Here is a 27,092-nt window from a genome sequence, read left to right on the forward strand (position 1 = left end):
ACTGTTCAGGTTGTATCAAGGGAATTGCCCCGTTCAGTTCCACTCTTTCCACTTTATTCAGGAATGCAATCTTTAATAAAGCATCTTTGTTGACATTGTAAGTAGTACACCATGCCATACTTTGTATTGTTTTTTGAGTATTTTGTACTGCTGTAATTGTCTATTGCTCATGTTTGACCTATTCTTACAGTGCTCAGAGGGTCTTTTACTAAGGCACGCTCACGTTTTGGGCGCGCGCTAAAATTATCGGCACGCTAAACGTTAGACATGCCAATGCATTCCTATTGGCATCTCCAACGTTTAGCATGCCCACAATTTGAGAGTGTGCTAAAAACGTGAGCGCGCCTTAGTAAAAGACACACTCAGCGAATTCCTTTAAAAAAGGCGGTAAATAAATCCTAATAAATAAATAAAATTATAAAATAGGTTTTTTGGACTTTTCACGTGGAGGGGAATAATTGAACGGGGGTGCCCATCTTTCGTTTCGATAATACGGTCGGGGATGCCCAAATCATGAAATTTAGGTGGACCTTAGAGACGGTTGTCCCCGGTTTTCAGCGATAATGGAAAGTGAGGACGCCCATCTCAGAAATGACCAAATCCAAGCCATTTGGTTGTGGGAGGAGCCAGCATTCGTAGTGCACTGGTCCCACTAACTGAATGGAAAAAGCCCTTCCCTTACCCATCCGGAAAGGAACGAGCATGCATGAAGGAAATTGCATGCAAATGAGCTGCTCGCTGTTAGCTCATTTGCACACGATTTCCTGCAGTTGGATTTGAACCAGCCACCTCTAGATTGCAAGACCAGTGCTCTAACCACTAGGCCACTCTGCCACTCCTCCACTCTACTCTAATCCCTTGAAATTTGGCCATTCCTGTGGGGGGCAGTTCAGGACGTCCAAAATATTTGAAAGAAGGACGTCCACACCTTCGTTATGCCTCCGCTGACACAAACATACCTCCCCCCCCCCCCCCCCAGGGACCTGCATACTGCCCCCCCTTTGAGGTTCTGGAATGTTGATACTCTTTGGGTTTCTGCCAGGTACTTGTGACCTGAATTGGCCACTGTTGAAAAGATACTGGGCTGGATGAGCCATTGGTCTGACTAGTATGGCTATTCTTATGTTCATATGTAGAGCTACATATTAACGTGCATTAATGTCCATTATTTACCTTTGACTGATTTTATTCAATGGATGCTTATGCATTAATAATGCACACTAACATAGCAAAATTTATAGATACCAGATAACTATGAGCTACAGTTACTAGAATGCTCTACTATTTCTCTCCCTCAGCATTCTTCACCTCTGTAAATCTATAAGGTCAACCTTCAAAAACAGACACAGCACACCACCATTTTAACGCTACCTGTAATTAGTTATATATTCATGCATCACCATCATCCACTGTTCATTCAGTCTCAACTCACAAATGTCTTGTTAACTGAACACAAAGAGTATACGTACAACATCTTTGTTGACCTTCGAGTTCCTTGATGAAATAAGAGGTTTGAATTAAGCCGTTAATTCTCTATTTTTGTCCAACAGACTTAAAGCCGAAACATTGATGGCTGATAATGACACCGCTGAACCTGAATTTTTGTTAATAGGGTTCAACATGACTTGGGAGCTGGGGGTCGTAGTCTTCATCATCTTCTTCACCTTCTACTTCTTAACCATCTCATCAAATATCCTGATTATCACTCTGGTGAGAGTGAATAGACTCCTGCACAAGCCCATGTACTTCTTCCTCAGCAACTTCTCCTTCTTAGAAATCTGTTATACTACTGTCACTGTCCCTAAAATGCTGGCTGACATTCTGAGCAAGAAAAGATCCATTTCTCACAAAGCATGCGTCCTCCAGTTCTATTTTTTCTTCTTCTTTGGTGCCATGGAGAACAATCTGCTGGCCGTGATGTCCCTCGACAGATTCATTGCCATCTGCTACCCCCTGCGCTATCCGGTTGTTATGAATGACAGAGTGTGCGCTCAGCTGGCTGGTGGTGCCTGGTTTATTAGTTTCCTTGCCTCACTGCTGCCTACAGTGTCCTTGTCTCAGCTGTCCTTTTGTGGACCACGCATAATAGATCACTTCTTCTGTGACTTTTCTCCACTGATGGAGCTATCTTGTACAAGAAACTCCGTCAGTGAAATCTCCTTCAGTTTTATAGCTCGTTTTATCATTATGGGTTGCTTCATAATGATTATGGTGTCTTACATTTTTATCATTTCGACCATTGTGAAGATGCCCTCTACCTCGGGGAGACACAATGCCTTCACCACCTGCGCCTCACACCTCACAGTGGTCTTCATTTATTATGGGACTGTGATTTTTATATATGTGCTCCCATCAATCCGTGAGTCACTTTATAGGAACAAAGTGGTGTCTGTTTTTTATGCTGTGGTTACCCCACTGCTGAACCCCATCATCTACAGTCTGAGGAACCAGGAGGTGAGAGCAGCAATGAAAAGGACAGCGATTAAACTGAAAGGACTTCAAAGAATAATAGTGAATTAAATCTCTCGTTTATTATTGGAATAATGTTGTATTAGTTTGGTAAAATACAGAATTGTTTCAAACTGCTTTTTTCAAATGAGATGGAAGAAAAAATCTAATTCTATTGCAGAAAAAGTTTATGCACGGCCAAGAACTTGAGTTCAGAAGGAAAATTACCCAGGGAAGAATCATCTATCTGCCCACTTAATGTGGGAAGGGAGGGATTTTAGGCTAATGACTGGCTGAATGCCCTGAAGGAGTTTATCATAAGCATAAATATAACTGCCTTATAATCGTATCCCTTAAAGGCCTCTATGAAAGCTTCAGGAAACATGTGACTCCAAGGAAGACATATTTTGGGGCACAGGAAGCACTTTCAACTCTGCTGAAGAGCAATGAGGGACAGAGAAGACGAAAGAGACAGGGAGGAGGGCTAAAGGAAAGAGAGGATAAAGTCACATGTAGGGTCAACAAGAGAAGATGATTTTGAGAGTGTGGTCTCCTTTTCAGCATGAAAATATCTAGAAGCATCAACAACTTTGTGAGACCTGTAAGTGTTCAAATGGTATCTCATAGGATTTCAGTCTTCTGATAGTGTCTTGCTGCCAGATTATAATAAAAAGTTAATTCAAGATACATTTTTGTGTCTCTGACAGAATGTGCTTAGGTTCCTACGTGCTGCAGGACTCCTAAAAGCAAAACAAATTGTCTATGGTTAAGCTGTAAATTGGGATATTTCTTATTAAATAATTTTGCTGTCTTTAAATTGAACAGTAGTCTTTCTGCATTCCATTTAGCTTTCAATGAACCGTGTTTCCTGTGCTGAGTGCTGTCTGCACTGGGAAAATTATCAAATTCCCCAAGCTGCTTTTCACCCATGGTCTTTCATCAGTTTAAAATGCAAAGCACTTGCCGACTTTTGCAGCTGCTTTTCCTGCAATTCAGTTTTTTGATGGAAAATGATTCATTTAGATTTGGGAAACATATTTATTCCCTTGAGCTAAACACAAGTCTGGGAATGCAACCTTCTGAAGAAGGCTAAAGGTTCAGGCGTTGTAGAAACCCCTGCAAACATTTAGCCTGATTAAGGGGTCCTTTTACGAAGCTGCGCTGGCATTGGTGCGTGTTTTTGACATGTGCGGAGGTCCCTTTTTACCCCAGAAATTGTAGCCATTTTCAGTTTACAAGAAGCAAACAGGCTGTAGCCATTCTCATTATTCTAACTGCATTCAAAATATTTAATTTCGGCAAGAAACAGGAACCTGGCATGAATTTGTTTTCACCATTCAAGCTGTATCAAGGGAACTACCCCCATTCAGTACCACTCTTTCCACTATATTCAGGAACGCATGTCTCTTTCTATCTTTAATAAAGCATCTTTATAAAATAGACTTTTCGGATTTTTCACTTAGGTGCCCTGTAATAAAATAACACATTTTATAGTCCTGTGTCTCCTGATATCATTGGTTGATCTGTAATCAAGGAGTCATACTTGAGTCCCGACTTACATTCTCCACACAAATCTCTAATTTATGTAAGACCAGTTTCTTTATTCTCTGACAATTGTACTCAGTCTGGCGGTACTTCGAACATGATAACGTCCACTCCCTGGTTCTCTTCCTATTGATCACCAGGTTAGATTATTGCAACATAGTCTATCTGGGTTATTCTCATAGTCATCTAAATAAAATTACAGTCTCTCCAGAATACAGCCATTAGACTTCTTTGCCATGCCCAACGATATGATTATGTTTCTCCTTTGCTTCAAAGGCATCACTGGCTCCCGGTTGATGTATAGTCTTCAAAATTCTCACACTTACCTTCAAGTTACTTCATCAGCTTTCAAGATCCCATACTCCCCAGTCCACTCACTTCGATCTATTAACGTCCATCATTTAGACATACCTGGTCCTAAGCACGCCTAACTAGAATCAACCAGACATCATGCTTTCTTTTTCACTGCACCTTTCTTGTGGGACTATTTGCTCCTTCCCATATGAGCCGAATTATCCCTTAAAAAATTTAAGTCCACCTTAAAAATTTGCCTTTTCCACCAAGCTTATGATTCCACTTAGGCTTGTTTCAGTTTCTTGGCACTGTGTCTTCTTCTTTCTTTTTCGTTCTCTTCCTCTTTCCCCTTAACTTTTTCGCATCCCCAACCTTATCCCCCTACTTACACTGTACTGCACCTACTCCTTCTTAAGATCTTTCTCTCGTATGACGCCTTATTGACTGCGTAAATGAAATGATCTCTCTTTTTCAAATTTTGCAGTTCTTTTCCTTTTATCTAAAGATTTTAGATCATAAACCACCTTGATCTGCAAGTTAGCAAAGGCGGTATAGCAAATTAAAATAAACTATAAACTATATCTAATACAGTTTTCAGTGACTCAAAAGAGGATTCCAAAATTCTACTCTGAACTTTCTCATGCCTCCTTTCAGCCATCACCACTTGCTACTTCGTGCTGACCCTCAGACAGCGCAACATGAGAAAGGCAAGATGAGATGACCACAGCCAAGTACTACAAACTCACAAGTAGAACAGATTTCATGCAAAACTATTCAGCTACCCAGAAACACCACCAACAGGTTACGAGATGGAAACCCCACTCAGGAATGACAGTGATCCACCAAAGGTGACCATCCTTACACATTGCAGAAATAATGCTGGGAATGACCAAACAGACAGACCTGGGTGATTGTATTTATGAAGTCCTTTATTGGGACCAAAAATAAATTACCACACGATAAAGTAATTAGAAGGGGCTGTGTTTTAGCACTGTCGTCTTCATGAGGAGTCCATTGGAAAGTCCATTGCTAAGCTGTGGTTTTCACAAGAAGATAATCAAACATATAAACGGCAAGTGACCGACTCACCTGCAAATGCACAGTAGAGTCAGAACGCTGAGAGTGTAGAAGGCCAAGCCCCGCCTCCACCAGCAGTACAGCCCAATAGGGAGGAGGGCTTGGACATGGGCGTGGAAATCAGAGGAGGAGGGAGCAGGAAGGGAAGGAGGGGGCGGAACGGAGGGAAACAGACGCTGGGGGGAGGGCAGGGGAGAGAGCAGGGTTGGTGGACGGGGGGGAGGCCATAGGAAAACAAAAAACTAGCCCGTTGTTACGGGCTTAACGGCTAGTCACTATAGAAGCAACTTTTTTGCTGATATTTTGTTGATTTTCAAACCCATGTGAAACCCCCACACTTTCCAATGCACTCCTACGATCAATAGCATGGAATGCTGTTACTATTTTGGTTTCTGCCAGGTACAGTGTTGCTACTCTTTAAGGTTCTGCATGAAATCTTGCTATTCTTTGGGATTCCGGAATCTTGTTACTCTTTGAGGTTCTGGAATGTTGATACTCTTTGGGTTTCTGCCAGGTTCTTGTGACCTGAATTGGCTACTGTTGAAAAGATACTGGGCTGGATGAGCCATTGGTCTGACTAGTATGGCTATTCTTATGTTCGTATGTAGAACTACATATTAACGTGCATTAATGTCCATTATTTACCACTGACCTGATTTTATTCAATGAAGGCTTATGCATTAATAATGCACACTAACATGGTAGAGCATTTTAGTAACTTTAGCTCTTTCGCTCCCTCAGCATTCTTCACCTCTGTAAATCTATAAATGCAACCTTCAAAAATAAATACAGCATACCACTAGTTTAATGCTACCTGTAATTAGTTATATATTCATGCATCACCATCATCCACTGTTCATTCAGTCTCAACTCACAAATGTCTTGTTAACTGAACACAAAGAGTATACGTACAACATCTTTGTTGACCTTCGAGTTCCTTAATGAAATAAGAAGTTTCAATTAAGCTGTTAATTCTCTATTTTTGTCCAACAGACTTAAAGCCGAACATTGATGGCTGATAATGACACCACTGAACCTGAATTTTTGTTAATAGGGTTCAACATGACTTGGGAACAGGGGGTCGTAGTCTTCATCATCTTCTTCACCTTCTACTTCTTAACCATCTCATCAAATATCCTGATTATCACTCTGGTGAGAGTGAATAGACGCCTTCACAAGCCCATGTACTTCTTCCTCAGCAACTTCTCCTTCTTAGAAATCTGGTATACTTCTGTCACTGTCCCTAAAATGCTGGCTGACTTTCTGAGCAAGAAAAGATCCATTTCTCACAAAGCATGCATCCTCCAGTTCTATTTTTTCTGCTTCTTTGGTGCCATGGAGAACTATCTGCTGGCCGTGATGTCCCTCGACAGATTCATTGCCATCTGCTACCCCCTGCGCTATCCGGTTGTTATGAATGACAGAGTGTGCACTCAGCTGGTTGGTGGTGCCTGGTTTATGAGTTTCCTTGCCCCACTGCTGCCTGCAGTGTCCTTGTCTCAGCTGTCCTTTTGTGGACCTCGCGAAATAGATCACGTCTTCTGTGACTTTTCTCCAGTGATGGAGCTATCTTGCACAAGAAACTCCGTCAGTGAAATCTCCTTCAGTTTTATAGCTCGTTTTATAATTATGGGTTGCTTCGTAATGATTATGGTGTCTTACATTTTTATCATTTCGACCATTATGAAGATGCCCTCTACCTCGGGGAGACACAATGCCTTCACCACCTGCGCCTCACATCTCACAGTGGTCTTCATTTATTACGGGACTGTGATTTTCATATATGTCTGTCCTACAGTCCGTGAGTCACTTTATATGAACAAAGTAGTGTCTGTTTTTTACGTTGTGGTTACCCCACTGCTGAACCCCATCATCTACAGTCTGAGGAACCAGGAGATGAGAGCTCAATGAAAAGGACAGTGATTAAACTGAAAGGACTTGAAAGAATAATAGTGAAATAAATCTCTCATTTATTATTGGAATAATGTTGTATTAGTATGGTAAATACAGAATTATTTCAAACTGCTTTTTCTAATGAGATAAGCATTTTACCATACAGTTTTGGAAGCTTCTATGATTTTCCAAGTCAATCAAAACCAGGATTGGAATCCCAGAGCTATGTTCCTAACTCATCTTCATTGCTGGGGAACACACATCAGAGCTCCTTCCAAAACCCCGCAATCAAGGACTCCTAATCAGGCCAGTTATGTGAGGCTTCATCTGCAGCTAAATGACAATTGGTTCTCACCTAAGTATCTTAGTATTTTATAATATTTAATACACCACCCTTCTGTTGCAAATCAATCAAAAATGTTTCAGCCCAAATACTAATTGCTTATGAATCAACAATATACATAGAATGCATCTTCATTGCTCTGTTAGTCCTTGGTTGGGGGGTCAGGCATCAGAGCACCTTCCAGATCTTTAATCTGCTCACTGTGGCCCTTTTACAAAGGAACATAGAGGGGCACTTTCGAAAGAAACGTCTAAGTTGGAATTTGGACGTCTTTGTAGAACGTCCAAATTCAGAGGCGTGGAAAAGGTCATTTTCAAAAAAAAGGTGGACGTCCATCTTTGTGTTCAAAAATACCTTGGACGTCCTTGGATTTGGACTTCTTTGATTTTTGGCCGTATTTGAAACCAAAGACGTTCAAGTCTAAAACGTCCAAATTCAAGCCGTTTCGGCGTGGGGGGAGCCAGGAGTTTTAGTACACTGGTCCCACTGGCATGCTAGGACAGCAATCGGGCACCCTAGGGGGCACTGCAGTGGACTTCATAAACTTCTCCCAGATACACAGCTCCCTTACCTTGTGTGTTGAGCCCCCCCAGACCCCCCAAAACCCACTACCCTCAACTGTACACCACTATCTTAGCCCTTATGGGTGAAGGGGGCACCTATATGTGGGTACAGAGGGTTTCTGGTGGGTTTTGGGGAGCTGGCTGTTTCCTCCACAGATGTAGCAGGTGGGGGAGTGTGGGCCTGGGTCCACCTGTCTGAAGTGCACTGCACCTACTCCTGAACTACTCCAGGGACCTGCATGCTCTGTCATGGACCTGAGTATGACATCTCAGGCTGGCATAGAGGCTGGCAAGTAATATTTTTAATCATGCTTTTTGAGGGTTGGAGGGGGTTAGTGACCACTGGGGGAGTAACGGGAGGTCATCCCCGATTCCCTCCAGTGGTCATCAGGTCATCTTGGGCACCTTTTTGTGCCTTATTCATAATAAACACTGGTCTGGGTGAAAACGTCCGAGTTTTAGTACTGGACGGCTTTGCTTTTTCCCATTATGGCTCAAAGACGTCCAAGTCTTAGGAACACCCAACTCCCTCCTCGACCACACCTCCGATACACCCCCTTGAAATTTGGATGTCCTTGTGACGGACTTCTGAGAAAGATGTCCAAAATCGGGTTAGGATTATACCAATTTGGTCGTCTCTGTGAGATGGACGTCCAAGTGCCAATTTATGTCACTTTTTGGATATCCATCTCTTTCAAAAATAAGCCTGCTAGGCACCTACATGTGTCCAATGTGTGTCAAACTGGCACTACCACCCAGCTACTGCTTGCCCTGGGTGGTAATTCCATTTTGGACGTGCGCCCAAAACATGCGGTAGAAAATATTTTCTATTTTCTACCACGTGGCGCTTACCCGGTGGTAATTGTCAGTTTACACATGCTGAGTGCATACCACCTGGTTAGTGTGAGAGACCTTACTGCTAAGTCAATGGGTGGCAGTAAGGTCTTAGCCCGCAAATGAATGCGCGCTGGTTTTAATTTTGCTGCATGTCCATTTTCTGGCACAAAGAAAATGCCTTCTTTCCAAGCACGATGAGCAAATGGCCTTGCACGCATCCAAAACACACGCCTACAACCAGTGGTGTAGCTACGTGGGGCCAGGGGGCCCCCATAGATTTGGCCTTGGACCCCCTTGCCGACGACCCTCTTGACCCCCCTCCCGCCACCAACCCTCCCCCGCCGTGAGCTACCTTTGCTGGCGGGGGTCCCCAATCCCCGCCAGCCCAGGAGGTCCTCTTCTTCCCCCGAAGGTGTCATTCTGTTTCTGGCGTCCTACACGTTATACGTGCAGGACGTCAGACTCACAGAAACAGAACGAAGCCTTGCAACTAGGGGTCCCCCGCCAGCAAAGGTAAGCGATGGCGGGGGAGGGTTGGCAGCGGGAGGGGGGTTGAGAGGGTCAGCGGCGGGGTTCGGCAGCGGCGGGTCAATAATGGCTGGGGGGGTCGGCAGCACCAGGGGGGGCTAAAATGTGCCCCCTCACCTCAGGCTCTGGACCCCCCTCCCGCCGAAGTCTGGCTACGCCCCTGCCTTCAAGAGCACAGGCCACCTTTAGGCGTGCCGTAGTAAAAGACCTATAAATGTCACCATTGCTTCCTTACCCTAACTCTGAACACTAATGCAGCAAGCCCAACACTAACTAGACCAAAGAATGGAAGACCTGAAGATAGTTGAAAGACAAAAAAATGGAAATGGAAATGAAAAGGTAATGTAAATAAAAATACACAATCAGAAAAACATGACTGGCTCTGGTAGCTGCCTTCACAGATGTGAAAATCCAAACTCACTCCTTCCAGAATATAAGTACATAAGTACATAAGTAATGCCACACTGGGAAAAGACCAAAGGTCCATCGAGCCCAGCATCCTGTCCACGACAGCAGCCAATCCAGGCCAAGGGCACCTGGCAAGCTTCCCAAACGTACAAACATTCTATACATGTTATTCCTTGAATTGCGGATTTTTCCCAAGTCCATTTAGTAGCAGTTTATGGACTTGTCCTTTAGGAAACCATCTAACCCTTTTTTAAACTCTGCCAAGCTAACCGCCTTCACCACGTTCTCCAGCAACGAATTCCAGAGTTTAATTACGCATTAGGTGAAGAAAACTTTTCTCCGATTTGTTTTAAATTTACTACACTGTAGTTTCATCGCATGCCCCCTAGTCCTAGTATTTTTGGAAAGCGTGAACAGAAACTTCACATCCACCTGTTCCACTCCACTCATTATTTTATATACCTCTATCATGTCTCCCCTCAGCCGCCTCTTCTCCAAGCTGAAAAGCCGTAGCCTCCTTAGTCTTTCTTCATAGGGAAGTCGTCCCATCCCCGCTATCATTTTAGTCGCCCTTCGCTGCACCTTTTCCAATTCCACTACATCTTTCTTGAGATGCGGCGACCAGAATAGAACACAATATTCAAAGTGCGGTCGCACCATGGAGCAATATAACGGCATTATAACATCCTCACACCTGTTTTCCATACCTTTCCTAATAATACCCAACATTCTATTCGCTTTCCGAGCCGCAGCAGCACACTGAGCAGAAGGTTTCATATTATCGACGACGACACCCAGATCCCTTTCTTGGTCCGTAACTCCTATCGCGGAACCTTGCATGACGTAGCTATAATTCGGGTTCTTTTTTCCCACATGCATCACCTTGGACTTGCTCACATTAAACGTCATCTGCCATCTAGCCGCCCAGTCTCCCAGTCTCGTAAGGTCCTCTTGTAATTTTTCACAATCCTGTCGCGAGTTAACGACTTTGAATAACTTTGTGTCATCAGCAAATTTAATTACTTCGCTAGTTACTCCCATCTCTAAATCATTTATAAATATATTAAAAAGCAGCGGTCCTAGCACAGACCCCTGAGGAACCCCACTAACTACCCTTCTCCATTGTGAATACTGCCCATTTAACCCCACTCTCTGTTTCCTATCCTTCAACCAGTTTGGCCTTCAGCTCCCCAGGAGGCAGAGAAAAAGTATATTCAAATCCAGGTGAATCAGGATGATGAACGGACATCTTTAGAGTAGTCGAGTAGCCTAATGGTTAATGCAATGGGCTGGACAAGTCATTTCACCCTCCTCTGCCTCAGGTACAAACTGTAAGCCCTCCAGGTACAGGGAATGCCTAAAGTAGTTCAATACAACTTGCCATGATCTACCAAAGAAAATATGTGAACTAAAAACTAAAAATTTAGGGGGCCCTTTTACAAAGATGCGGGAGGGATAACGCATGGATAATGTGCCACCAAATCGTAACTACCTCAGGGGTAGCACATGACCCCGATGGTAATTCCGAGTTTGGCACACGCCAAACCCCATGGAAGAAAATATTTTTCTATTTTCTACGTGGGGGCGATCCCAGCAGTAAACAGCAGCATGGCCACATTGGCGCACAGTGCATGTTTATCTCACGGGTAGGAAGTGGGAGTGATCAGTAAGTAATTACAGAGAAGGGGGAAGGGGAAAGAAAGTGGAGGATGTCATTAAGATAGGTAAAATCACTCAAATCAACCTGGAAGATGATATCCAAGAGGCAGCACTAATGTATTTTTTTCTAGGTCTGTCTTTGCATTATGCAAAGGATGCTTTTTAATAATGTGTAGGTGAGTTTTCATGAAAAACATAAGTCTAGTTCATGTCTTATAAAATATAAATGGTAAAAGACAAATTTGTCCCTGGAGAGTTTCTACTCCTACTTGCCTTCCCAGAGGAACGATGCATCTGTGATTTCCCTCATGTGATATTCGATGAGGTAAGGTCAGCATGGGATGTGATGCTATTTCCAGTCAGTGTGATCACTTCAGCAACTGAGTGGTTCCCCAGAGCTTTGCTCTATAATTTAACTACGGAAATCATGAGAAATTATAGGCACTCCTATTTCTGCTAATGTAGAGAGAGAGAGAGAGAGCAAATCCAAAACGTCATAGACAGAGAGAGACACTTGAAATTTTAATGTCTTGCACAAGGTCACAAAAGTGGTAGATATGGGATGAAAACCATCTAGCGAGTTCCTCAAGATCACGCACAGAAAATTAGAAAGATTAAACTCTTCCAGGGTCCATTAAACAAGAACCTCTTTCACTACAGACTTCTTAATACGCGGTGATCGAGAGGAACCAACATCATAGCCAAAACAAAAGTGTAAGTATTTTTATTTGTTGACGAAATTGTAACCCAGCACAATCTGCAATTCTGGCTGGTCATCGGTTTCTAACCTATCCCCAGGTGGTTTCAGACTTTACTGATTCCCTTGCACATTCAGGGTACAAGCATTTCTATAGATTTCTTTTGTTTTCATTGCTTCTGCATTAGACAGATACCTCTGCTTCTCTGTACTGATAAATAAATGCTGTCTCTTGGATGAGCCGAATTTCACTAAAATCAACCTGGAAGATGGTATCTGAGAAGTACCACTAATGTTATTTTTCTAGATTTTTCCTTATGTTATGCAAAGGATGCTTTTTAATAATGTGTAGGTGAGTTTTCATGAGAAATATACATCTAGTTCATGTCTTGTAATATTTAAATTACAAGGTAAATTTGTCCCTGGAAAGTTTCTTCTCCTGCTGCCTTCCCAGTGGAACGATGCATCTGTGATTCCCCTCATGTGGTATTCAGTGTAGTAAGGTCAGCATGGGATGTGATGCTATTTCTAGTCAGCCTAGTCCCTTCAGCAACTGAGTGCCCCCCCCCCCCCCCCAGAGCTATGCTCTACAATTTAACTATGGGAAATCATGAGAAATTACAGGAACTCCTATTTCTGCTAACGTAGAGAGAGACAAAGAGAGAGAGAGAGAGAGAACAAATCCAAAAGGTCAGAGACAGAGAGACACTTGAAATTTTAGTGACTTGCCCAAGGTCATAAAACTGGTAGATATGGGATGAAAACCATCTAGCGATTTCCAGATGCCTAGAAAACCATGACTGTTTTCAAAATGAGAAACTCGTGGTAGCGTATACCAGAGAGAGAAACCTCAAAGAACATTTGGTTCCCTCAATGCTTCCTGACATACAGCCCACGCCAATCAACATCTCCCTGGGGCATCTTAGATGTGGACACTGCGAGTCTTTCTTCAATAAACTTTACCTCAACATTGGATGTCCTCGGTCTGCTTTTTGAAGAGCCAGATTCTGTTCCCACTCCTCTCCTGCTCCTCAGATTATCTGTGGGATGTTGCTGTTCTTTCCACTTCCGTGGTTGGAATACAAGACCTGACATAGCACATTTCTCAGGTACTGAAGGATCTCTATTAGCTCCTGATATGTTCTCGTGTTCAGTTCAAAGTATTACTTTTTTAACATTTTTTTTGTTTAATTTTTTATCATTATTTTTTATACAGTTTGAATTCACAAAGCATTGAATAATGAGGCACTTTTAGCCTTAGCAAATGCACTAAGAATATATCATTCAAGTCGCAGTCATCACTCCAGAATGGTTCAGATTGAAGGGGGCTCGTTTTAGGAATACTCTTACCCATGCGATCAGAAGTACAAGGTCAGTTTTACAGTTTAGAAAGCAACTCAAGGGTTTTTTTTATTAACTTGTATTTATTTATACTGAATTTGTATGTAATCATGTTTTAAATGTCTTTCTTTTATTCTATGAATGTTGGTTTTGTACACCACTTAGGATGTGTAGAGAGTGTGGTTTATAAATATTTTAAATAAATATATAATATTTTGTATCTGATAATTCTGCTCTTTTTCTCCCTCAGCTTTCTCCACCACTGCAAACCCATAACGTCAAGCTTCAAAACCAACATTGATGGCTGATAATTATACCACTGAGGCTGAAATTTTGTTAGTGGGGTTCAACACAACTTGGGAGCAGGGGGTCATAGTCTTCATCGCCATCTTCACCATCTACCTCTTAACCATCTCGGCCAATATCCTGATAATCAGTCTGGTTAGAGCGAACAGACGCTTCCACAAGCCCATGTACTTCTTCCTCAGCAACTTCTCCTTCTTAGAAATCTGGTATACCTCGGCCACACTCCCCAAAATGCTGACTGACTTTCTGAGCAAGAAAAGATACATTTCTCTAAAAGGATGCATCGTTCAGTTTTATTTTTGTGCTGTCTTGGGTTCCATGGAGAACTATCTGCTGGCCGTGATGTCCCTCGACAGGTTCATTGCCATCTGCTACCCCTTGCGCTATCCCATTCTTATGAATGACAAAGCGTGCGTTCAGTTGGCTGGTGGTGTCTGGTTTATGAGTTTCATGTCCCCACTGCTGCCTGTAGTGTTTTTGTCTCAGCTGTCCTTTTGTGGACCTCGAGTAATAGATCACTTCTTCTGTGACTTTTCTCCACTGATGGAGCTATCTTGCACAAGAAACTCCATCAGTGAAATCTCTTACACATATATAGCTCGTTTCATAATTTTGGGTTGTTTTACGCTGATTATGGTGTCTTACATTTTTATCATTTTAACCATCGTAAAGTTGCCCTCTACCTCAGGGAGGCAGAATGCCTTCGCCACCTGCACCTCGCATCTCACCGTGGTCTTCATTTATTACGGGACAGTGATTTTCATATATGTCTGCCCTTACGAGTCTCTTTCCGTGAACAAAGTGGTGTCTGTTGTCTATGCTGCTGTAACCCCACTGCTGAACCCCATCATCTACACCCTAAGAAACCAGGAGGTGAAAGCAGCCCTGAAAAGGGTGATCATTAAACTGAAAGAACTTGAAAGAGCCACAGTGAACTAAATCTCTGGTATATTATCGGAATTATGCTTTATTAGCATGTTACGCGCAGAAATGTTCCATATTGCTTTTTTCAAATGAAGCAATTGTTTCTCAGCTAAATGTGTCCTAACTCTTTATTTTCTTATAATATTTGATATAACCACCCATCTGGTGGAAATCAATCAAAGTGGTTTATAAAAAATGTTTCAGCCCAAACACTAATTGCTTATGGGGGTTTGGGTTGACTCCGATTTGTCTATGAATGAACAATTGAAAGTTACCATTCAAAAAGTGTTTTATAAGCTAACCTCCCTAGCTCATAAAATGACTAATGTAACTTGCCTTGATTTTCCAAAGAAAATGTGTGAACTAAATCCTGAAAAACCTAGACTCAAATCCTACAATACACCCTGGTCTTCTGATGACTCATGAAAAGTTCATTTCTATTTTCTCTTACTAATGCGGTGGGAATGTATATAGTAATATAGTAAAGGTTGACCCATAAAGACCGCAATGACCCATCCAGTCTGCCCAGTAGCAATAATATGCCTCAGGCCAGAAATAGTGTCCATCTGTTGTCACCAGGAACAGTGAGCATGACAAAGTTTGCATCAGAATGAGCAGCCACGGTTTAATGTTCCCCTCCCAAAATTGTAGCGAGATCCCTGGCATAAGAATTGAGAGGGTATGGATGCACACATCAACTTTCACTCAAGGTCACCCCTTCCCTCCCCCCCCCAAAAAACCCCCCACCACCAATAGGCTCTGTTTTCCCAACAGTACTGTGAATATCAACAGGGTGTGTATGCAAATATCAATGTATTCACACCCTTGCGAGATTTCCAGGCGCTAGAGATCAGTGGATGGTGCTTGTCTGTGTGAGAATGCATGACCAACCTGCCATGGAAATTCTACTTTCCTGCTGTGACAAGTACTAGAATATTTAAGCAGAGCTACATTTGTGGGTCCACAGGAGAAAGAGACCCTTGTCTTTGGCCGCAGGGGTCAGTAGGTGAAGAAGGCAGAGTCTTCAGCTTGAGATGGTGACATGCTTGACCTTGGCTGAAGATGTGGTTGAAGGAGGAAGTAGATATGGGAGGGGTAGCTTTAGGAAAGTGACTTGGGGGCAGGGAAAAGCGGTAACTGCTGGGATAAAGAGATGGGGAATTCAGAGAATGAGGGAGAAATTAATGGCAGGGGGACTGAGAGAAAGAAAGAAAGAAAGAAAGAGTGTAACAATTGTGCTGGAGCAAGACTGAGTATAAGGCTTCACCAGGAAATCACAAAAACCCTTGGGGCTACATGGAGGGGCATAATCGAAAGGGGCGCCCAAGTTGCAGCGAAGGGGCGGGATAACCCGTATCATTGAAACAAGATGGGCGTCCATCTTTCGTTTCGATAATACCATCGGGGATGCCCAAATCTTGACCTACCTTTTCACTGCTGCTTTTGGCTCCTAGCCACTACTCATTTGCCTCCCCCCTTGTTCCTTCTCACCCAGTACTTCCCTCGCTCTTAATTGCCTTGTCTGTCTGTATTATTTTAAATTTTAAGCTCTATTGAGCAGGGACTGTCTCTCTGTGTCAGGTGTTCAGCACTGTGTGCGTCTGGTAGCGCTATACAAATGTTAATAATAATAATAATTTAGGTCGTCCCTAGAGATAGTCGTCCCTAGACTTGGTCGTTTCTGATTTTCGGCGATAATGGAAACTAAGAAACGACCAAATGCAAGTCCTTTGGTCCTGGGAGGAGCCAGCATTCATAGTGCACTGGTGCCCCTGACATGCCAGGACACCAACTGGGCACCCAAAGGGGCACTGCAGTGGACTTCAGAAATTGCTCCCAGGTGCATAGCTCCCTTACCTTGGGTGCTGAGCCCCCCAAATCCCACTACCCACAACTGTACACCACTATCATAGCCCTTATGGGTGAAGGGGGGCACCTAGATGTGGGTACAGTGGGTTTCTGGTGGGTTTTGAAGGGCTCACATTTACCACCACTAGTGTAACAGGTAGGGGGGGATGGGCCTGGGTCCACCTGCCTGAAGTGCACTGCACCCACTAAAACTGCTTTAGGGACCTGCATACTGCTGACATGGAACTGGGTATGATACTTGAGGCTGACATAGAGGCCAGAAATAATATTTTTAAAAACTTTTTGGAGGGTGGGAGGAGGTTAGTGACCACTAGGGGAGTAAAGGGAGATCATCCCCGATTCCCTCCGGTTTTGTTGTGTTGCAAGGTTCGGGCACTTAAGTTGGGTCGATAGGGTATGCCTTTTCGAACAGGTAGGTCTTTAGTGATTTCCGGAAGTTGAGGTGGTCGTACGTTGTTTTCACGGCTTTTGGTAGTGCGTTCCACAGTTGTGTGCTTGTGTAGGAGAAGCTGGATGCATAAGTTGATTTGTATTTGAGTCCTTTGCAGCTTGGGTAGTGGAGGTTTAAGTATGTTCGTGTTGATCTGATTGTATTTCTGGCTGGCCTGGGAATCGCGCCTAACGTTACATTAGGTGCGTATCCCAGTTATTCTATAACAATTCGAGTTACTTTTAGGAATGCCCCTGTTCTGCCCATGTCCATCCCACTTCCATGCCCCCTTTTTTCATGTAAAATTCAAATAAATTTAATTAGTGCCAATAATTGCTTGTTAAAAATTCAATTATTGGGACTAATTGTCTTGTTATTTTTGGCAACTTATACAGAATTAGGAGGTATGTGTTACAGGGGTCTGTTAATGAAAAAGTGAGTGTAAACAGTGTTAAGGTGCAGTAACACAGTACCGCAATTCAGTAAATCTAACCCTAGAGCATATTGTAGGTTCTCCTGGCCTCCAGCCTCTTCACCATATTTCTGGCTCCTTTTAGTATTTTAGCCCAGAAGTTAAAAGGGGGCCTGTGCCAGCATTCATGCGCTCCGAGGCCCCCTTTTACCGCAGTGGGAAAAAGGGAAGTCTCTCTTTCCTGCGGGAAAAGGCCATGCGGCAAGTAAAGCACTTGCCACACAGCCATTTGAGGATCCTAGACTGACAGCCAACCCAAAAGTTATGCGAGTGCCAACACCCACATAGCTCAAAGCCCAAACATAGGACAGCCTTTTTTGTGGTCCTATCGTGCACTCAGCAATGCAGACACTGGCCACTGAACATCACCAATACCCGCACAACTCTCAGCTCCTCCTCTGCACCCGGATTGCCCTTCTCCTGCCCAGATTTGACATGGCTGATTAGTGCCGATATTCAGTGGCCATCGAGTTCGACTTATGTAGGCAGCAGCCTCTTCTGCCCACTTAAATCACTTTGAATATTGACCCCCATGAAACTTTTAAAAGTGACAGATAAGATCATAAGTTTCATAAATCTCTACCCAATTTCATTTCTGTGGCCACACCATAAATCCCATTAGATCTCTGACCAAATCCTCATTTCTTTATAACTAGGCATCTTCTACCCCTTTTCCAGGACTACTTAATTTCTACTGCAGTATTTGTCACCACCACCACATCCCGGGAAGTCTGTTCCATGTGTAGCCGTGTTACTTCTAGAACAATCCGAGGCTGACATGCCAACATCCATTACTGTCTCTGTCCCAGTTGCTATAATAATTATGACCCTCAGAAGGGGCAGGACTGGGAGATGGAAGAACATAAGAACATTTTAAAAATGCATTGATATGTCAGCCCCACTAACAGTGGCGTACTAAGGGGGGGCGGTGGGTGCGGCCCGCCCCGGGTGCACGCCGCTGGAGGGGTGCCACGCGCCAGTCAGCTTCGTTGTTTTCCATGCTCCCTCTTACTTCCTGTTCCGGGGCAGAGGGAGCATGGAAACAACGAAGCTGACCGGCGCGCGGCACCCCCCCCCCCAGCGGCGTGCACCTGGTGGGGGGTTCTTTCACCGGGGTGGGGGGGTGACGAGGAGGTTCGCGCTGCACCGGGGGGGCACTGCACCCAGGGGGCGGGGCGCATCGGCGACCGCCCCGGGTGTCAGCGCCCCTAGGATCGCCACTGCCCACTAACAATCTGCAGTGTACGGCCGTCCCTTTCATATTCAAAGCTAGAAGTCTACAGGGAAATGTGCTTGCAGGTCCATGAGGTTTAAAAATTGCTCTGCACATGTATAATTTTCACAACCCATGGACAAATAAGCATCTGAATCTATAGACAGAGAGAGGGAGGGAGGGAGGGAGAAAGAGGGATAGAGAGACTGAAAAACAGAGAGAGAGAAACAGGGAATATGTAATAATTGGTGTAATTAATTACTCTCCCGGCTTCTTAAGTCCCAGGTGAGCACTCTGTGCCCAGCTGTATCTCTGTTAATAGCACAAGGGTCGCTGCATCAGTATATTTATACCAGCCTGTTCTTCTAGGCTCCTACATTCATATTAACATCCATGCTAGTGGGCACTTGGTAAGTTCTTTCTCCACACACTTACCCCTCGGTACAGGATAAATACCACAGACATGCAGTATAATACAAATACACACACACGCATGCTCACCAGGTCATAGAGCTTAGGTGTGCACTGCACATTCCTGAACAGTCTACCTTACTTTTTTGCAAGTGTGAATATGAGTCATTCTTATAACACAGAATTGCAAATAACATATAGTAACATAGTAAATGTTGGCAGATAAAGACCTCTACAGTCCATCGAGTCTACCCAACAAGGCTAGGGCTTTTCAGCTTTGAGAAAAGACGACTGAGAGGAGATATGATTGAGGTCTATAAAATAATGAGTGGTGTGGAACTGGTAGATGTGAATCGATTGGTTCTCTTTCCGGAAATACTAGGGTACGTGCAATGAAGCTACAAAGCAGTAAATTTAAAATAAATCGGAGAAAATATTTCTTCACTTAACATGCAATTAAACTCCGGAATTCATTGCCAGAGAATATGGTAAACGCAGTTAGCTTAGCAGGGTTCTAAAAAGGTTTGGATAATTTCCTAAAAGTCCATAAGCCATTATTAAGATGGACTTGGGGAAAATCCACTGCTTATTTCTAGGATAAGCAGCATAAAATGTATTGTACTGTTTTGGGATCTTGCCAGGTACTTGTGACCTGGATTGGCCACTGTTGGAAATAGGATGCTGGGCTTGATGGACCTTCAGTTTGTCCCAGTATGGCAATGTTTATGTTCTTATGATTAAACAGTGGCATACTTAAAAGAGGGAAGTGGGAATGTGAACCAGGATTTCCAAAGACCGGACCACAGCACTAGTAAAAAATGAAGCAAAGTTATATTAGACAATAAAGTGACTCGACACAATGTTGTGTTTTGGCCAAAAGGCCTACATCAGGAGTCTATGGATTAAAAAAACAATATGTTATTAGTTCATTGTAAGCCGCTTTGGGGCTGCGCATCTGTGGCAAATGGCGGGGTATAAATGATCTAAAATAAATAAATAACAATATGTAAAAGAAATGAAATGTAAAACATAAAAACACAATGAAAACAGAAAACATAAACATATGTAAGTGAACAAATATATAAAATCAATGATAGAAATATAATATATAAAATATAGATGTGTACATTATACTCCCTCTGTTTCTGATATAAATGCAACATATATTAAATTAATAGGTTTTCCATGAAGGACCTGATAGAATATCGTAACAGGATTGATTATTGAATCATTAATGTGACACAAAGGTATTGATTAAGCATGGGAACACCTTTGACCTTATATAAAAAAACAAACTTTGTTTCATTTTTTTACTACTGCTGTGGTCCGGTCTTTGGAAATCTTGGTTCACATTCCCACTTCCCTCTTTTGAAGGAGCAGTTACACCATGGACCTATACAAAGCCTAATATAGGCGCAGGAGAAGCTTAGGTATCATTCTAAAGATCTAAGTTCAAAAAATAAATTTAGGGTGGAGAGGGTGGGGTGCTTCAATTTCTTTTTGCTTTTATGCCAAACGCAATATATATGATATACGCTGAACTCAAACCAGCCTGGAACTGGCCATGAACTGGTAGCTGTCTGTATTGAAGGCACTGGTTGGTGATGTGAGTTCTTGAAATGCCTCCAACGTGTTATGTGCTTCGGTTATTCTGGTTCTGAATCAACATCTGTTCTTCCTCATTGGTATGGTAAGCTCAGTTGCATACGGAAGAAGGGTCAGCTCCGAAGCAGGGAAGCCAGAAAACAGACACTGCTGGTTTGTTTGGGGTTTTTTTTTTTTTTTTGATGAACCCAACTGGAACATGCTGTTTCACACCAAAATCTCCTTTGCCCAGTGCTTCTCTCCCGTGAAATTTCGACATGTGTAAATTTAGAAATAAAAATTAGCAAGTAACTACTACTACTACTTATCATTTCTAAAGCGCTACTAGACGTACACAGCGCTGTACACTTGAACATGAAGAGACAGTCCCTGCTCGACAGAGCTTACAATCTAATTAGGACAGACAAACAGGACAAACAAGAGATAAGGGAATATTAAAGTGGGGATGATAAAATAAGGGTTCTGAACAAGTGAATAAGGGTTAGGAGTTAAAAGCAGCATCAAAAAGGTGGGCTTTTATCTTAGATTTGAAGACGGCCAGAGATGGAGCTTGTCGTACCGGCTCAGGAAGTCTATTCCAGGCATATGGTGCTGCAAGATAAAAGGAACAGAGTCTGGAGTTAGCGGTGGAGGAGAAGGGTGCAGATAAGAGAGATTTACCCAGTGAACTGAGTTCCTGGGGAGGAACGTAGGGAGAGATGAGAGTGGAGAGGTACTGAGGAGCTGCAGAGTGAATGCATTTATAGGTCAGTAAGAGGAGTTTTCACTGGCTTCCTATCCGTTTCCACATACAGTTCAGTGACTTGAAACAAGTTGTAGGTAATACCATTTTGTTATTGCCCAGTGTGTGGCGGCGGCCACAAAAAAAAACAGGGATTATTAGGAGAGGGATGCAAAAATAAGACCAAAAAATATTATAATGCCTCTGTTGCTCCGTGGTGCGACCTCACCTTGAGTATAGCATTCAATCCTTGTCGCTGAATCTCAAAAAAGATATAGTGGAATTAGAAAAGGTTCAGAGAAGAGTGACCACAATGATAGAGGGGATGGAACTGCTCCCATATGAGGAAAGGCTAAAGAAGTTAAGGTTCTTCAGCTTGGACAAGAGACAGCTGAAGGGGGATATGATTGAGGTCTACAAAATCCTGAGTGATGTGGAGCGGGTGAAGGTGAATCAATTTTTCACTCATTCAAAAAGTACAAAGACCAGGGGACACTCAACGAAACTGCATGGAAAGACTTTTAAATCAAATAGGAGAAAATATTTTTTCACTCAAAGCATAGTTAAGCTCTGGAACTTGTTGCCGGAGGATGTGGTAACAGCAGTTAGTGTATCTGGGTTTAAAAAAGGTTTGGATGATTTCCATTGCGGTATGTTACGTTTTTAATAAATAAATAAATAAATATCTCCATTTAGAAAAACCTTCCAAGAAATTTAAAGCAAGCCAAAAGGGTGACTTCTTTTCCGTGAGTTTTGGCCTTGACTAGTTTGGGTGGGAGAGGTAGAGCGATGCGGGGAGGAACTGAATGCTTCTCGCTATCTCTCTGCCATTTTTCCGATTATAATCTGATGCCAATAGGCAAGTTGCAAACCTCTCTGTTGTGGTCATGAAGGATAGGATAGCAAGAATGTAAACTATACTGACCATTGGCGCTAAATTTCGGTTTGTCTCTGGTTCATTTCATAGTTTTCCTGATTTTCACACTTCTGTCAGTTCGTTACACACATTTATCTCAATTTTGTTTTTAAATGTAATGTGGATTATAGCTTTTATAACTTTCCTCTGCTATGAGCACAGGTGTTGTGTATTTCAACGGGGGAGGGGAAATCTTAAAGTGTGACGTTAGTGAGTAAAATGTTGTTAGTAATACTATTGAATTGTGGGTTCAATCAGGACGATCATGAATGTGACTGGCTGGACCGTGAAGGTCTTTCTCTACCGTCATTTACTATGTTTTTTAACGTGTTAATTGACAGAATGCATTCATTCAAAGGTTATTATTATTATTTATTATATTTGTACCCCGCGCTTTCCCACACAATGCAGGCTCAATGCGGCTTACATAGTAATTTGAAATACAAAGTTAAGAATAGAATTTTCAATAAAACAGTAGTAAAACAACGTAAAGTCGGGCTTAGTAGTGTACGATAAGTTGAGCTAGATAATATATGACTAGGATAAAAGAGGGTAGACAGGATAGGATAGTGTAATTTGGGAGAAAAGGGGGTAAGGAGGGATAAAATTAAGTAGAGATGGAAAGAGAAGGATGGGAGGTTGGTATTTAAGTCAGGACAGAATTGGGAGTGGAGGTTGGCGAGATTAGGTTGGGTAGGCTTGCTTAAAGAGATGAGCTTTCAGCATTTTTCTAAAGGGCAAGAAGTCATTTATTACCATTCATTAAATTGATTTAGTGTGCCCTAAAGTTTTTTTAAGGCTTGCTAATAGTAGGCAATGTGCTGAGGAAGGTACTCAGCACACATTTGGTACTAAGAGACTTTGTCCACACTATCCAGGTTGATTCTTCTAGCTTATAAACACTTCCTTGCCTCTTCTCACCCACCCCTTCCAACACGCACACACAGAAACACACATGGTTAATTCAACTTTTATATTCCAGACACTTATCCAGGGCCACAGACCCCCCCCCCGAACCTCATACACATGTACTCTGCATCTAGCTAGTAGGTTTCAAAATTGAACGATTGTAGAGACTCCCTCCTTCAGCACGGGCTGTGAAACCTACCTACACAGTACTCCGCCAGCGCTACCAGTAATGCAAAGCACATAGGCAGATAATGGGAATTGAATCCAGGCATTCTGTACAGTAGTTTTGTGTACTGCTGTTGAGCTCCCAGTTCAGTCCAAAAGATGATTTTTTTTGAAAGATTTTTACCTACTTAAGGTTGGACTTCACTTTAATGTTGTTACAATTATTAATTCTACTGCTATGGTTCTGACAAATTAACCATTATCTTCTTTTTATATGGGTGGTTGTAACTTAGGAATGGATGGAGCAAACCGTACCGTGGTGTCTGAATTTGTCTTGCTGGGTTTCCAAGCCATGAAGGGTTTCCAAATTCCCCTGTTCTGCATCTTCTCAACTTTCTACCTGCTCATCATCGCATCCAACCTGGCAATCATAGCAATGGTCAGGGTGTACCAGCACCTCCACACTCCCATGTATTTCTTCCTGGGGAACTTTTCCATTCTAGAGGTTCTCTACACCACAGTTACTGTACCAAGGATGCTGGCTGACCTGCTGGCGGAGCAAAAAACCATTTCCTCCAAGGCCTGTGTGGTCCAGTTCTACTTTCTCTTTGTCTTTGGGGCCACAGAGAACTTACTTCTTGCCCTCATGGCATTTGACCGTTATGTTGCCATCTGCAGGCCCCTACATTATCCCACCATTATGACCAGTAAGACTTGTGGTCTCCTGGCACTGGCTGCTTGGTTGGGTGGGCTTCTAGCCCCAGCTCTTCCTGCCTGCTGGATCTCCACTTTGGCCTTTTGTACCCCCAATGAGATTGATCACTTCTGTTGTGACTTTGCCCCACTCTTGAAGCTCTCCTGCACGGACACCAGTACCAAAGAACTCACTTTCCTCTTCCTGGCTTGGGTGTTAATCTGGAGTTGCTTCCTGTTGATCATGACCTCCTATGGGCTAATTATTTTCTCAGTCTTGAAAATCCCTTCTGCTGAAGGGCAGAAGAAGGCTTTCTCCACCTGTGCCTCACATCTCACTGTGGTTGGGATTTTCTACAGCACTGTCATGTTTATGTACATTCGCCCCACATCTACGATAAGGTTCCGGATGGACAAGGTGGTGTCTGTCTTCTACACAGTTATCACCCCTATGCTAAACCCTCTCATCTATAGCCTCAGAAACAAAGAAGTGAAAGGTGCCCTCAAGAGAACAATAAGGAGATGTTGTGCCCCAATATAGACTATCCAATACCTGGAATGCAAAAAAAAAAAGAGTCTGTGACCATGATGTCAGAGCCTGAACACTTCCGTGAGTTCTGAGTTCAGAAGTGCTGTTCCATCAAGGCCTCATCTTTTCTCAAAGTGCAGAAAATGAGGACCAGCTTTGGATGTCGCAAGAACTATTGACTATTTGATCTCATTAAAATGCATTAAAATGAGAAACTCAGGATCAAGAGGTAAATTGTATGACGCTGAAAGCTCAAAGAGAAAGTGAGAACATGTTTGTGCCCCCACATGGATGGTGGACGTCTACAATAGACTTCGAGCAGCAGAGTCCATGCATGCAAGAGACCGTTACAAAGGGGTGTTAGTGTCTGGAGATGGAGAAGACTGCTGATCGTGCTGTACCTGTTCAATGGCGGAGGTACAGAGAATGAGTGTAGGTATAAGGCACAAATAGACAGACAGACTGCACTCAATGGTCGTTCTCTGGTGACTCCTTAAGACTGGGTTCAGTGCAGACTGCAGTTTGTGCAAAGTGGAACTGGATGGTTCTGAAATGTCATGCCAATAAACAGAAAGCAAAAACCAGAAGTGATGTCGGAGTGTCATCCTGTTCCTTCCTGTCTCTCTTCGCCTCCATTTCTCCCATTGCACTGTATACTGCTTTGAAGCCTAGTACAGACCATATTGCAGTATATCAAGAGGAAATAAATAAATAAATTGCAGTGTGGTCTCTCTGCCTTATCAATTCCCAATCTGGTTCTCATCATGGAGTCTTCAAACATGGTCTCTTTCCCTTCCTTCTTCCCCCATTTCTCTTTCATTGGGAACCCATCATGCATGACGTCTCTTCTTCCTCTTTCCCAACTTTTCTGCACTCCTGCTGCAGAGGCGTAGCCAGACTCAGTATTTTGGATGGGCCCTTCCACACCCCACCCCCCACACCCCACCCCCAAAATATCTTCCGGAGATATTTTTTAATATAGATTTTTTTCACCTACCCCGAATCTCCCCTCCTCTTCTCCGCAGCATCCCAGCATCTGTGTTTCTGTCTCTGAACCCCGTCCTTCCCCAGTGTACCATACAGTTATCCTTGGCGCAAGCAGCAAGATTCATTCTCGCTGCTTGTGCCAGCCCTGCAGGCTTCCATCTGCCACGTGCCCTTGTCCCGCCCTCACTGATGTCATTGCCTGTTTCCTGACGGGACGCGGCAGATGGAAGCCAACGGGGCTGGCGCAAGCAGCGAAAATGATTTGCTGCAGGCGCTGAAGATGCCTGTATGGTACACTGAAGAAGGTGTGTGCGTGTGTGCATGTGTGTGTGTGTGTATGTGTGTGCGTGTGTGTGTGTGTGCATGTGTCATATTGTCTTGTGTGTCTTGTGTGCATGTGTGTGTGTATGTGTGTGCATGTGTGCGTGTATGTGTGTGCGTGTGTGTGTGCATGTGTGTGTGTGTGTGCATGTGTGTGGGTGGGTGGGTGTGAGGAAAACTGGCACTCAGCAGGTTTATTAAGTGCTTATGTGGTGTTTCCATCATCTTATCTCTCCCAAGGCCCAACAATGGGGAAATTCAGGGCATGTAAATGCTGGTATTCTAGCCCCATACATGAGTAAATGACTTCCAAGAATACTGACTAGTTCTGGTGATAAAAAGCGCAAAACTGTCAAACTCCTAGAGAGATAGATGCTGGACTGAGGCTCTGGCGCCCTTTATCACTGGCGCCCTGAGCCTCATCTAGTCCACCAGGAAGGAGTGGGCTTGAGAGGAGAGACACTGGATTATAGGAGGAAGGTATGGTAGAGTGGAGGGAAAGATACTAGATTGTGTGTAAGGGTGGGGGGGAATCGCCAATGCAAAAGTTGACTCAAGGCAGCATACTCCCTTGAGCTGAACCTGTCAAGCACACAGCTAGGCACAAGAATTTCTACCAGTGATAGGGATAGCAGATTCCTCCTTTTCATTATAGAATGGGCTTCACATAGGTGCACTAATTCTATCACTGGCCACCTCCATTTAGGCACCCTGAGAACGTGTGGTGCCAGTCTGTTCTATAATGGCATCTGGGTATCCAGATTCTATTATAGAATACTTGCATAACTCAACATTGATGTTCCTTACATTTACATAAGAACATAAGAGTAGCCATACTGGGTCAGACCAATGGTCCATCTAGCCCAGTATTCTGCTTTCCAAAGAGTGGCCAAGCCAGGTCACAAGTACTTGGCAGAAACCCAAATCGTGGTAACGTTCCATGTAGAACCCCAAAGAATAGCAAGATGCTGGAATCCTAAGGAGTGAC

The 27,092-nt window shown here is 43.3% G+C and overlaps 4 protein-coding genes across 4 annotated transcripts; all 4 read left to right on the forward strand.

Annotated features, from left to right (window-relative positions):
- The first annotated feature begins 1,569 nt into the window (after window positions 1–1,569).
- LOC115457213 (olfactory receptor 6F1-like) lies at window positions 1,570–2,520 on the forward strand. Its single transcript, XM_030186638.1, has one exon. It carries the CDS (start codon window positions 1,570–1,572, stop codon window positions 2,518–2,520), a length of 951 nt encoding a protein of 316 aa, XP_030042498.1.
- Window positions 2,521–6,375: 3,855 nt separating this feature from the next.
- LOC115457214 (olfactory receptor 11L1-like) lies at window positions 6,376–7,275 on the forward strand. The gene has a single exon (XM_030186639.1). The coding sequence runs from the start codon at window positions 6,376–6,378 to the stop codon at window positions 7,273–7,275; it is 900 nt and encodes a 299-aa protein (XP_030042499.1).
- A 6,658-nt stretch (window positions 7,276–13,933) lies between these two features.
- Window positions 13,934–14,878, forward strand: LOC115457215 (olfactory receptor 6Y1-like). The gene has a single exon (XM_030186640.1). It carries the CDS (start codon window positions 13,934–13,936, stop codon window positions 14,876–14,878), a length of 945 nt encoding a protein of 314 aa, XP_030042500.1.
- Window positions 14,879–23,869: 8,991 nt separating this feature from the next.
- On the forward strand, window positions 23,870–24,808 carry LOC115457216 (olfactory receptor 6N1-like). The gene has a single exon (XM_030186642.1). The coding sequence runs from the start codon at window positions 23,870–23,872 to the stop codon at window positions 24,806–24,808; it is 939 nt and encodes a 312-aa protein (XP_030042502.1).
- The last annotated feature ends 2,284 nt before the right edge of the window (window positions 24,809–27,092 follow it).

The sequence above is a fragment of the Microcaecilia unicolor genome, chromosome 14, assembly GCF_901765095.1.
Source record: "Microcaecilia unicolor chromosome 14, aMicUni1.1, whole genome shotgun sequence".
Classification (NCBI taxonomy): Eukaryota; Metazoa; Chordata; class Amphibia; order Gymnophiona; family Siphonopidae; genus Microcaecilia; species Microcaecilia unicolor.

What these genes read in the sequence shown, in the direction of transcription:
- LOC115457216 (XM_030186642.1), top strand. Translation starts at nt 23,870, where the DNA reads ATGGATGGAGCAAACCGTACCGTGGTGTCTGAATTTGTCTTGCTGGGT.
- LOC115457213 (XM_030186638.1), top strand. Translation starts at nt 1,570, where the DNA reads ATGGCTGATAATGACACCGCTGAACCTGAATTTTTGTTAATAGGGTTC.
- LOC115457215 (XM_030186640.1), top strand. Translation starts at nt 13,934, where the DNA reads ATGGCTGATAATTATACCACTGAGGCTGAAATTTTGTTAGTGGGGTTC.
- LOC115457214 (XM_030186639.1), top strand. Translation starts at nt 6,376, where the DNA reads ATGGCTGATAATGACACCACTGAACCTGAATTTTTGTTAATAGGGTTC.